General features: G+C 38.2%; 1 protein-coding gene across 1 annotated transcript in view; it reads right to left on the bottom strand.

Annotated features, from left to right (window-relative positions):
* The window catches only part of KCNH7 (potassium voltage-gated channel subfamily H member 7), a 457,888-nt gene extending 445,868 nt beyond the window's left edge, over positions 1 to 12,020 (bottom strand). The window contains exons 1-2 of the mRNA XM_082395382.1: positions 11,771 to 12,020; positions 9,870 to 10,100 (exon numbers count right to left, since the gene is read on the bottom strand). Coding sequence (XP_082251508.1) covers positions 9,870 to 10,100; positions 11,771 to 11,846 — 307 coding nt within the window. The 5' untranslated portion in view covers positions 11,847 to 12,020. The remainder of the gene's footprint in view (positions 1 to 9,869; positions 10,101 to 11,770) is intronic.
* Positions 12,021 to 13,127: the final 1,107 nt, after the last annotated feature.

The raw sequence follows: 13,127 nt of genomic DNA, 5'->3' as shown, positions 1-13,127 counted from the left end.
CCCCAGTCCTCTCTCACTCCTTCTCCCCAATTCTTATCCACCAAGAGCCAGCTAAGGCTATTTTACCCTTTTTAGAAGTAAAAAGTAGTGCGAGACACTCCAAAAAACAGTGGAAACCACAAAAAGGAGAGCTTGAACACACACAGGTCCACTTAACTGAGCAAAGGGCGTGGGAGTTGCCTCAACAACAATTTAACTGTCTACAGAAAGAGTACTTTGATTTTCTTAATTAGATATCTCATACAAATTAAAGAAGCAAGAGGAAGATATGAAATGTTCAGTCATGGTGATACAAGCCTGGTACTCGGTTTTCTTGTAACACATCTGTGACAAGTGGCAATTTGACCTTCCTAACTGTTCAGTAATAGGACAAATTTCCTCACTATGGTGATTAATGTCTTCCATTGCTTCTCGGTAGTTCTATAATTTTGCTAAATGTAGACAGCACAGTAAAGAGAGAGAAAACATTCATTTGACAATAATAATAATTATTATTTGTATTGTTTTTAATAAGCTAACTTTATTATTGTAGATTTAACACTCATTATTGAGTGACCCTGAGATCAAGCTTTACTACCAATTAAGAATTCTCAAGGGAAACAGTGAGGGATGAGATGTTCTACCAGATATAAAATGCCAATACTGTGTAACTTGTATAGTCGGTGGGGTAACTGTGTCAAACATAGCAATGAATTCAAGTCACAAGAGAACTTTGTGTCTGGCTATTACACAGAGATTATTGGAGACACTAGTGAGTGACATTTTGATTTGGTGGCGAGTGAACACGGGTAATGGCTTAATAATTCCTAGTTACCAGCTCTTCTCTTTATTAAATATTTTTCTAGTTATCTACATAGTTATAGGCTATGAAGATTATTTAATACCTTAGTTTATTAAGCAAAGAAATAGGTCCGTTAATACAATTAAGGTGAAAATTGTTCCTAAGAACAGCAGGCCAATATCACTGATGAACATAGATGCAAAAATCCTCAACAAAATACTAGCAAACAGAATCCAACAGCACATTAAAAGGATCATACACCATGATCAAGTGAGATTTATCCCAGGAATGCAAGGATTCTTCAATATACACAAATCAATCAATGTGATATACCATATTAACAAAGAAGAATTAAAACCATATGATAATCTCAATAGATGCAGAAAAAGCTTTCAACAAAATTCAGCACCGATTTATGATAAAAAGTCTCCAGAAAGTAGGCATAGAGGGAACATACCTCAACATAACAAAGGTCATATATGACAAACTCACAACCAACATCATTCTCAATGGTGAAAAACTGAAACCATTTGCTCTAAGATCAGGAACAAGACAAGGTGTCCCACTCTCACCGCTATTATTCAACATAGTTTTGGAAGTTTTAGCCACAGCAATCACAGAAGAAAAAGAAATAAAAGGAATCCAAATTGGAGAAGAAGTAAAACTGTCACTGTTTGCAGATGACAGGATACTATACATAGAGAATCCTAAAGATGCTACCAGAAAACTACTAGAGCTAATCAATGAATGTGGTAGAGTAGCAGTATACAAAATTAATGCACAGAAATCTCTTGCATTCCTATACACTAATGATGAAAAATCTGAAAGAGAAATTAAGGAAACACTCCCATTTACCACTGCAACTAAAAGAATAAAATACCTAGGAATAACCCTACCTAAGGAGACAAAAGACCTGTATGCAGAAAACTATAAGACACTGACGAAAGAAATTAAAGATGATACAAACAGATGGAGAGATATACCATGTTCTTGGATTGGAAGAATTAACATTGTGAAAATGCTGTACTACCAAAGCAATATACAGATTCAATGCAATCCCTATCGAACTACCAATGGCATTTTTCACAGAACTAGAACAAAAAATTGCATAATTTGTATGGAAACACAAAAGACCCTGAATAGCCAAAGAAATCTTTAGAAAGAAAAACGGAGCTGGAGGAATCAGGCTCCCTGACTTCAGACTATACTACAAAGCTACAGTAATCAAAGCAGTATGGTACTGGCACAAAAACAGAAATATAGATCAATGGAACAGGATAGAAAGCCCAGAGATAAACCCACGCACATATGGTCACCTTATCTTTGATAAAGGAGGCAAGAATATACAATGGAGAAAAGATAGCCTCTTCAATAAGTGGTGCTGGGAAAACTGGACAGCTACATGTAAAAGAAGGAAATTAGATCACTCCCTAACACCATACACAAAAATAAACTCAAAATGGATTAAAGACCTAAGTGTAAGGCCAGACACTATCAAACTCTTAGAGGAAAACATAGGCAGAACACTGTATGACATAAGTCACAGCAAGATCCTTTTTGACCCACCTCCTAGAGAAAGGGAAATAAAAACAAAAATAAACAAATGGGACCTAATGAAACTTAAAAGCTTTTGCACAGCAAAGGAAACCATAAACAAGACAAAAAGACAACCCTCAAAATGGGAGAAAATATTGCAAATGAAGCAACTGACAAAGGATTAATTTCCAAAATATATAAGCAGCTCATGCAGTTCAATATCAAAAAAACAAAAAACCCAATCCAAAAATGGGCAGAAGACCTATATAGACATTTCTCCCAAGAAGATATACAGATTGCCAACAATCACATGAAAGGATGCTCAACATCACTAATCATTAGAGAAATGCAAATCAAAACTACAATGAGGTATCACCTCACACCAGTCAGAATGGCCATCATCAAAAAATCTACAAATAATAAATGTTGGAGAGGGTGTGGAGAAAAGGGAACCCTCTTGCACTGTTGGTGGGAATGTAAAGTGATATAGCCACTATGGAGAACAGTATGGAGGTTCCTTAAAAAACTAAAAATATAACTAACATACGACCCAGCAATCCCACTACTGGGCATATACCCTAGAAAACCATAATTCAAACAGAGTCATATACCACAATGTTCACTGCAGCATTATTTACAATAGCCAGGACATGGAAGCAACCTAAGTGTCCATCGACAGATGAATGGATAAAGAAGATGTGGCACATATATACAATGGAATATTACTCGGCCATTAAAAAAACGAAATTGAGTTTTTTGTAGTGAGGTGGATGGACCTAGAGTCTGTCATACAGAGTGAAATAAGTCTGAAAGAGAAAAACAAATACTGTATGCTAACACATATATATGGAATCTAAAAAAAAAAAAAAATGGTTCTGAAGAACCTAGGGGCAGGACAGGAATAAAGATGCAGACGTAGTCCAATGGAATGGACTTGAGGACACGGTGAGGAGGAAGGGCAAGCTGGGACGAAGTGAGAGACTGGCATGGACATATATACACTACCAAACGTAAAATAGATAGCTAGTGGGAAGCAGCCGCATAGCACAGGGAGATCAGCTCGGTGCTTTGTGACCACCTAGAGGGGTGGGATAGGGAGTGTGGGAGGCAGACACAAGAAGGGGATATGGGGATATATGTATATGTATAGCTGATTCACTTTGTTATACAGCAGAAACTAACACACCATTGTAAAGCAATTATACTCCAATAAAGATGTTAAAAAAAATAATAAGAAAAATCAAAACATCACACTTTCCCTATAACACACCTTGCACAAAATCTCCTGATGTTAATCTGTTTCTTGTTTCCCCAGCTCTATGTTTCCATTTCTTATCTTCTCTGTGTTCTTTGTGTGAATGCTAATTGAGCACATAGTTCATACCAGGCAGTCTTCCATACATTCTGGACATAGAAATTAATAAGACTTGGTATTTTCTTTGAATGAGCTTTGAAAATTAACTACAATAATATATAATGACATGTAGCACATCCCAGGTGCTACCCTGGAGTCGAGAACCAAGGGTTGTAGAGATACAGAGGAATGTTAATGTTCAGGAACAGGCAGTGGGGGCATCAGGAAGAACATCACAGAGATTTGTTCTGATCTGTCATTGGAAGGATGATAATGCTTTCTTTAGGGTGAGAAGCTGAGGGAAATGCAATCCCATCACAGAGACTCTGCGGTGTTTATTATAGGTAAAGGAAGACTTCTGAAGGGTGAACAAAGCCTTGGTGACATAAAAGGGCATGGGTTCTTTCAGAATCTCTGAGCAGTCCAGTATTATGGGAGCATAAGATTTGTAGGAGAAATGGAGTTGGCAAGATATTCAACTAATTGACATTTATCAAACACATATTATGGACAGGAAACCACACTATAAATAATGCTATGTACTTTGTTCTATATAAAACATTCAATCAGCCTAACAAAGTAGATGTTATTCTCCAAATATATCTCAGAAAAGGAAACTGAGGCAACAAGAAGGTAAACTTGATCAAGTTCACCTAGTTACTGTCAGAGCTGGGGGTCCAGCTAGTTCCTCTAAACACATCCTACTTAAAAAATCAAGTGAATTCAACTCTGAAGGCACCAAGTATCATACTAAAGAGTCCAGAACTTTATCAGTGAGAGTTTTAAGGACTTAAGATAGCTTTTTAAGCCAAGGCATGACCTAAGTAGTTTGAGCAGAAAATATGGAAAAGTTTTTAAGGGCTTGGGCATCACCACTTAAGTGTGATTTGGCAAATTCATCTCTCTCAGGTGCAGGGCTCTCCTCATAAAATAAGGAGAATAAGAGCATATATCTTATGGGATTGTTGTACTCATTATTTAGTACATGAAATTCATTTACAATGACTTTTGGCTCTGATAAGTCATCAGTCGTATGTGATTTTTATTTCAGAAATAGCTCTCTGATGGTATTGTAGAGAATGAATTGTAAAGGGAGGGAAGCTTCAGTCCTCAATCCTCCAGAAGAAGGATGAAGAGGGCTTCAACAGAGCACTTGGCAGTGATGGAAACGTGGGGTTGGCATTAGGAGATATTTCAGATGTAAATATTGAAAGGAATTGGGGACTAACTGGCTTTAGGGAGAACAGAGAGCAGACAACAGAAAATGACCCTGAGATTTCTAGATTAGATGGCCAGATGAATGTTGATGTCTTAACATTTTATACTCCAACTGCTACTTCCCTGAGAATCAATTATCCTAGGACTCTCTCTACTGCTGACCACCAGTAATTGATTTAGTGATTATTTATAGCCAAAAAATAAAAATAAAAACAACATTGGAAGCCAACAGAAGCCAGAGAAGTCAGTTCCTCCCACTAAGTCTAGCCTATGCCTATAGCCCTAAGCTGACCGTGTTCTCAAGCCCCTTGGGTGAGAAAGTAACTGAGTAGTTATTCCGCAACCTGGCAGACAAGACAGCTTCTTTTCAGCACCAAACCTGTTTAGAGGTATGGTGCTGGTGGTGGGGAAAAGGGCTGATGAACAGAGCGCACCCACAGTTTTAGGACATTTTGTTTTCACTTGGGACAATACTGAAATAAAATTTTCAAACTGTGAGGAGGAGAGTTTTTTGAGAATTCTTATTTTATCAACAAATACAATTGATCAAATCTAAATTCTATACAATAACTAGAGTCCATGAAACGCTATGAAGTTTAGTTATGTAAAAGAAAATGTAGTTTATGTTACTGTTGTTACTATATACTACTGGACGGAGCATGAAAATGTATAAACTGAAAGTTTAAATGAACACCGAAACACATTCTAGGCAAGATCTTCCCTGGAAAACTTTCTTGTTGCTTGAATTACACGCACTCAAAATATATTTCTAGTTTTCTCTAAAGACTACCATCTTTATCTCTACTTACACAATTCAGAAATTAAGAGGGCTGAATATTTGCATGCCATATAACACATAAAGCTATTATAAAATTTATTTTGGAGCTATTAAAATTTTAACTAAACTACACTGCTTCTTTAATAAGTTTGTCTTATGTATAGTGACAAAAGGTGAGAGGAAATACACATAGACAAGTTTATTTTAGATGTGGGGAACAGAGGAAGAGTGGTAATTAACCCTAAATTCTGGTCTCCATTTATATAAAAGCTTCTTCAATTCATAGTCTATATAGTGTTTTTCTTTAAAAATAATTTCAGGAAAACATCTTGGGGTTTAGAAGATGGAAATGCACATTAGTCACTCTATGATTCAAACATCCTGAAAGCAGAGATAAGGTTGGATACTCCTTTGCATCTCCTCCTACTGTTTCTCTAGTGCCTAAGACCTTACCTGAGAGAGAGGTGGCACTCAGTATGCATCTTCACCTTTACTCCTAACAACACAGTATTTTCTATAAGGCCTTTTCTCATAATTCTTAGAGATGGTAGATTCAATCTTACCAAACCAAAACCTCTTTTGAGTTGAGTTGAATCAAACAATACCTCTGGAACTTTGTACTGGTCCCAGCATGACTGGTGCCCTGTCTGGATCTGGTCTCTGACTGGATCAGAAAAGGACTTCCCTCAGCCCCTTCTCATCCTTTAGTTCTTTAAAAGCAACACAAAGATAGGGACATTTCTGATTTGCTAAAAAAAAAAAAAAGTTGCCGTTGCACTATGTCTGAAAGCATAGTGGCAAAAATACAGAAACACTCTGACCTCTAAAAATAATGCATTTTAAGTCCTGTTTTCCTACTGAGTTAAGACCTTTATTTCTCTTGGAGAAATTTACTTTGATTTTTCCAAATGTTTAGAGTGGCTTGATAATTTAAGGTAAAAATCACATATCTAGATGTGACGGAAGCAGTTTAGCACTTCAACTAGCTAGCTCTGTTCCATGACACACCCCAAACCAGATGAGCAATAAATTAAAGGATGACCAGCTAAATTGTTCTTCTGTTACCTTACTATTAACATCATCTCCAAACTATGAGCTAGTTAATAGCTGAAGTGTTTGCTATTTCTCAATCACTATTGCTTAAAAGGTGTTTTTAAAGTACATGTATTATGCTATTAAAATACATGCCCATCCTTATATAAGCTTCAGCGTAATTATAGTTTTGTATAATTAGAGTTTTATGTCAAAAGATTTACAGCTTTATCACCTCAAGCAATATTTCACAGCTGCCAAGAATGATTTATGCAATAATGACTTAAGCTGTAAAATAGAATCCTCAAAGGAAGGGCTGTCAAATATTCCTACTGCAAATAACTAGGTTTTAAAAAATTGATATTCTGGTAAACAGCAAGCCCAACTGTACCTGGTAAAATCACATAAAGGAATATTGTAGGAAGCATTGCCTCACAGTGGTGATCATGCAGCTCACCATACACCACGTCAATGTGAACTCCTTGCATAGATCAAAAGTTTAAACTGCTTATAAAGCCTCTGGGTCACTTTGGAAAACAAGCTTTCAGAAATAATGCCATGGGCATATTTTTGTTACTCCAGTGTGAGTGAATGGAAAAAATGGAAACAGTGTATCTCAACTTTTTGTTAATTTGCTCATTGTGCTTATTGCATCACGATTCATATTACAATGAAATGCTAAATAAAGCATAAATAAAGGCAGCATTTACTGCATATACTTACGAAACCAAGAACCTCTCAAAAGTAAATGACCTCAATAATAAAGAATGAAGGAAACTTTGGGAAACAAACCAATGAACATGTTGGTGATCTTGTCCTTTCCTGCTTTTATAAATGCAGAGTGGCTGGCAGGGAAGACTTTCAAAGCATTTGAACTTCACAAGCTCTGACTGATTTTGCAGTTGCCATGTGAATAAAACTAATACACTCAGAAGATTCTATTCAAGGTATCTGAACTAGTAGCAAAAACACAAGTTTATTACATTCAAAGCAAATAAGTCTGACTGTGTCTTCTCAATCTACAAAGGTCATTCAAATTAATATTTTTCTTTGGAAAAAAAGAAAAAGCTGGCCATCACCTCATGTTCCCCATATCAATAAAAGCAAAATAGGCAGCATTTGTCATTGACTCTGAGGATACTCAAGCCCTTGTAGATTGAGTCACAACTGAAAATGAAGGCAACAGAATCAAAATTATCACCAAAGGTTGATATTTATATACCTAAACAAGCTTCCAAATAAAGATTCCTTGTCTAAAACAAGGAGGTTTTAATTAATATAACCAAGCAAATCACTGATGGTATGATTTGCATTAGTCAATGTACCAGCACTTTTACTGTAGAAATTTTTACATCCATGTTTGTGACTCCACATTAAATTGGTTTTTAAAGGTGTTTTGAGATCATTTTACACAGTCACATTGTACAAGTTAAACTAGGCTTCCAAACATCACCATTTTACTTGCAGTTTAATAAATAATACTCTTTTCTATCTGAAAATATGGTCTGAAAAATATAGTTAGTATCTAAGTGATCCCTACAGTCCAGATTCATTTTATACTTAAATTCTACAAGTTGAAAAAATTCTTAAATGTACCAGAAAACATTAGAACCAACACACCCTACAGTAACCACAATACAGACTATGGGACATTGTGATAGATACTCGTATGGGAAAAAATGTCAGACATCCAACTGTTGGCATCAGATACACACACAAAAAAGATGAACTGCATTTGAGTAGTGAGAGCCTCTGTCCAAGAAATGCTTTCAAGACAACAGAGCAATTAAGCTATTTCTAGTATGCCAACCCTACTGATGGAAAAGTAGGGGGAAAATGAGAACTTTAAAACCTATCTCTATTTTGATTGGTAATGATATAACTGATTTCATTCCAGATTAATCCAAAGTTATACAAACCTGTTCCAGTCACACTTTGTTATTCATACCCACTTAAGATGATGTTAAGGAAAATCCAGTAATTAAGAGTTGTACATTTTCTATCATGAAATATTTAATTATGAGAAAATAAGAGGAAGAGCTAAACCTTTTCCCTGTTAGAATGTATTTTACCAAATGATGAGTCATTATATGATATAAGCTATAACACATCACTCATTTACTCGTTTATAAATCTTAAGAGTTACCTAAAAATCTGACTAGATACCCCTTTGCCTCACTGATTTCTATCAATGGAATTTAAAAAATGATAAAGCAATATCAACAAAACAAACGATAACATGCATTTTTAATTGATTTATCTTTAAGCTCCAAATTGTCAGATATCATTAAGTGTTCACATTTGAGAATGTATATACTTTAAAATGGGTATATCTGAATATTCGTACATGTGAGTTAATATACATATATTATGTATATAATGAATGCATGCCCATTTCTTTGAGAACTATTATAGGTCTAACAGGTTTATGCTCCCATAGCAAGCCTAAAAGAAGGAGGAGTGCCCTTGAAGTTGAGGTATGACCTTAAGTTTCAGATGCCAGTTTTGCTGCAGCTATAAAAATAAATACTAATAATTCTACATATCATAGTTCCTTTTCTCCATTTCTTACTTCAGGACAAATCTTGAATACATGAACAGCTTTTATTATTTGAATATACATAGGTTTACTAGACCAATTTTATAAGTTCCTATATATCATCCTTAATCTTATATAAAAAGGATCAAAAGAAACAAGAGGTGTTGCCTACCAAATAAAGTTGAAGAGCCAAGAAACATCTATAAGAGTAACAGTCTTAGTTTCAGATATACATTTTTCTACAAGACTTTGTGAAATATTTTCAAGTTCAAGCAAATAAAACCTTATTTCTCTCCTACTAAATGCGTATCAGCGCAACCAGGAAATTATTGGCTTTTAAGTTATTCCTTAGGGAAGAGAGTAAGATTGATTTGTGTCATTTTGTCCTCAGTGACATTAAGTTACTGGACTTTTGAAGAGTACAGAGTACCCTTATTCAAAAAAGAAATTGTCCATACTAGTCCACTAATGAGAGTCTCCACATTTCTTGAATCCTGAAACACTACAAGCAAATCATATATCTCCAATTGACTATTAGGGGTTTCTCTGACTATGAACTTTCAGTAATCAATTGTCAAAATTTCATTTTAATGGAATAAAACACAAGGAATCTTAAATAGATAAACTTTACCATTTTTGTGATAGTAGGTGACCTCCACTTTCCTCTCCTCTGACCCCAGCAATGCCTGGGCAATTTGGGCAATATCATGCCTCTTGGTCTCGGGCCCGTGGAGAAAGTCGCAGGTGCATGGCTTTTGCATGACATCTGGCCTGGAGAAACCAGTCATCTCGCAGAACCCATCGTTGCAGTAGATGATGGCACAGTTCTGCACTCTGGCATTTGCAATGATAAATTTTTTATCTGTAATGAAAAGATAGTAGGGCATCTTTTAAAAAGCTTCCTCAAGATTCTCATAAACACTGGAACAATTTGTTGCATAATAGGAAATCTGAAATGCAGGTGCTTCCCAAATTGCTAACTGCCCAGATTTTAAAAGGAAAAAAAAAACCTCTAAATAAGAAATTAATGGTCCTAAGTAGTTTTAATAAAAAGTATTAAGAAGCTTTTCTTCAAATTTTGAGACTATCATTTCCCAAATAGTCTAGTTCTCAAGCCCTGTGACTCTCAAGGGTCCTAATGCACACTCAGATAAGCAGCTGGCCCATTGATAGTTCCAGAATGCCATTTAATTGTAAGGTATTTTAGAAGCCAAAACAGTGAAGCATCCTGTAGCTGTCAGGTTCCTCATTTCAACCTTGGCCCTTAGAGTACAACTTTCTTAAAGTAGTTATTATTCCTGGATTTGGCTTTTCTCTATCTCTCTAAGGCATACTACACACATCATGTTAAAAAAAAAAAAAAACCGAAACTATTAGCAATGAAATTATTTTACATTAATTAGTAGTTTAATAATGCAAAGGTTCACCTTTTCATAATATGTATTATCCAGAAGACAAAAATATTTACACACACACACACAGTAAATATCATGTTATCACCTTTTTATATTTACTTTGGGGGACCCTGCATTTTTGTATGGAAGTAGGGATTTTAGTACAAAGGGCTTATTAATTCTGATCACAAATTATATTTACTATTTCCAAATAAAATATGAAACAGGATACACAAGTTTATTTTGAACACAAAGTACTATATCCTCCCATCACTAAATGCAGTGCCAAAATAACTGCATAATGTACAAAAATAAATGTGTTAATGTAGTTTTAAGGAAATGTCAAATATAAATTTAACAAGTATAGGATCTAAAATTAATGTATTTATATAACAATTATGTATTCCTCATAATTAGTGCATATGAGAATATTACATTTCTCTGCATTCAGTCTTTGTGCGATTTACTTATTACACTTCAATTTTTAAATTTCTAGTGGAAATTTAAGGGGATAATGAAGGGACCAAAATATTCTTTAAATAATGAACTGTTTGCCTTGGGAATCAACACGGATCAGATATTACTTTTCCCAAATTATCCAGCTTGGGATTTGCATTGATTCCATGCAAAGTTTAGCTTCTATAAACTAGCAAAAGCAACCATCCCTGTCATACCACAGCCTTGCAATTTAACCAAGGTAATAAAATACAGTTTGCATAGCCATTTACATCGCTGCTACCATTAACATTCTCTTGTTCCAACAGTATGCTCTGCCCTGCTCCTGACTTTCAGAAAGTCTACAATAAAACGGCCACAAAATATAAACCCATGTTACGCTAGTACGTTCCCTGTAAGATAGTAGAAGAGTAGGACATTAAGGGTCAAGGCAGATAATGGAGCACTGGGAGAGGAGGATCAAATTGCCTCCTATAATGGAGACCATAATCTAAAATGTAAATCACAATTAATATCACAGGCAGAACACTCGCGCTGCCATTCGAACCTCCTGACTCGGTTTCACAGCCTCTGAACTTGACAGAGCCCCGGAGTTGCCGTCTCCTCAGCTTGGAAGCGGCGGACGCCAAGTGCACTATCGAAGCAGAAAGCGAGGGAGAGAGAAGAGAACAAATGAACTTACTTTGCCCTTCAAATTTCCGTATGATTGTCCCCAAAAATGTGTTTTGTGGTGCCACATGCCCCCTGCGAACGGGCATGTTGACCCCGGTCTTCCGAGGAGCGCTCCCCGCGAGCTCCGGAGTTCTCCCGGGATCTCTCCTCGGCTAGAGCCCAGGCCAGCGCGCGAGCCGCTCTTTGTGGCAGAGCATCCTCTTTTGAAACCAGAAATCTCTTCCCATTAACACCACTTCTAGACACCCGCTTTCCCCACCGGAGTCCAATCCATTCCCCTCACCTTCCGGAGGGGGCCTCGCACCGGACTGCCGCGGGGGAGAGGCTTTGGGGGTGGGGAGCGGGAAGGAGGCGGGGTGAGGGGAGGCGGCAGGGGAGGGAAGGAGGGAGGGAGGGAGCGGTGGGGGGCGGGGTGCGGTGGGGAGGGGGGCGGGGAGTCACAAGGGCAATCGATCTGTTTCTCTTCTCCCAAACAGCGTCGATTTCCCAGCGCAAATGGGCTTAACCTGGCGGTGGCCCAGAGCTGCGAGGATGGCTAAGGAGGGGAGGGGGGGGCGCGGGGTGGGGGCAGCGGCGGGACGGAAGACTTGGGCGGCTTTTGCAGGAAAGGGAGAAAGACAAGGAGGCTGGGGGTTGGGGGTGGTTGACGTTTCTATCCCCGCCCTCTCCCCCTACACACACACACACACACACACACACACACAGACACACACACACACACACAGACACACACACACACACACACACACACACACACACAAGCGCGCGCTGCCTTTATCCCGGGAGCTTGGGCGCCGCCACAGCTCGGATTACTCAAGCGTGCTTTAGCGGAAGCCAGCCAAGAAATCTCCAAAACTCAGTGACAAACAGCTACTCTGGGAAGGTGATCTCCACGGCCACCGGCCCCAGGGCCCCATTCCTGAGCTCCTCACGCCGCAGTAGCTAAAACACCCTTAGCTGCAAAGAAAAGACAGGTGGGAAAACGGTCCCTCAGTGAAGACTATTTCTAAGCCCTGGTGGCTCAGGAGGTTGAAGATTGAGGATGAACCCCTGAAGGGTGCAGGTTTCGCCTCAGGGCGCAGCTGGGAAGCCTGGGCTCGGCGGAGGTGGGTGCTGAAGCCTGGGCTGAATTGGCACTCCTGTCCCAGCCCGGCGCTGAGCCGCGCCTCCCAAAGCCTGGAGGCTGTTGGCGCCGCGCTGAGCATGCCCGGTTTCACTGCTTGAACCCCTGAGGAGCTGCAAGGTTGGGGGTGATGAGGTCTCTCCGCGCTGCAGCTTGCGAGAAAGATAAGAAGGCCAAAGACTGTGCAAGCAACTGGTAGAAAACAAGGAATGAGTTTGAAATGGGCGAGGCTGGGCAAGAGGGG

This window comes from Balaenoptera borealis (genome assembly GCF_965194805.1).
Source record: "Balaenoptera borealis genome assembly, chromosome: 6".
NCBI lineage: Eukaryota > Metazoa > Chordata > Mammalia > Artiodactyla > Balaenopteridae > Balaenoptera > Balaenoptera borealis.
The sequence above is the reverse complement of the archived record's forward strand: the minus strand, read 5'-3'. Positions and strand labels throughout refer to the sequence as shown.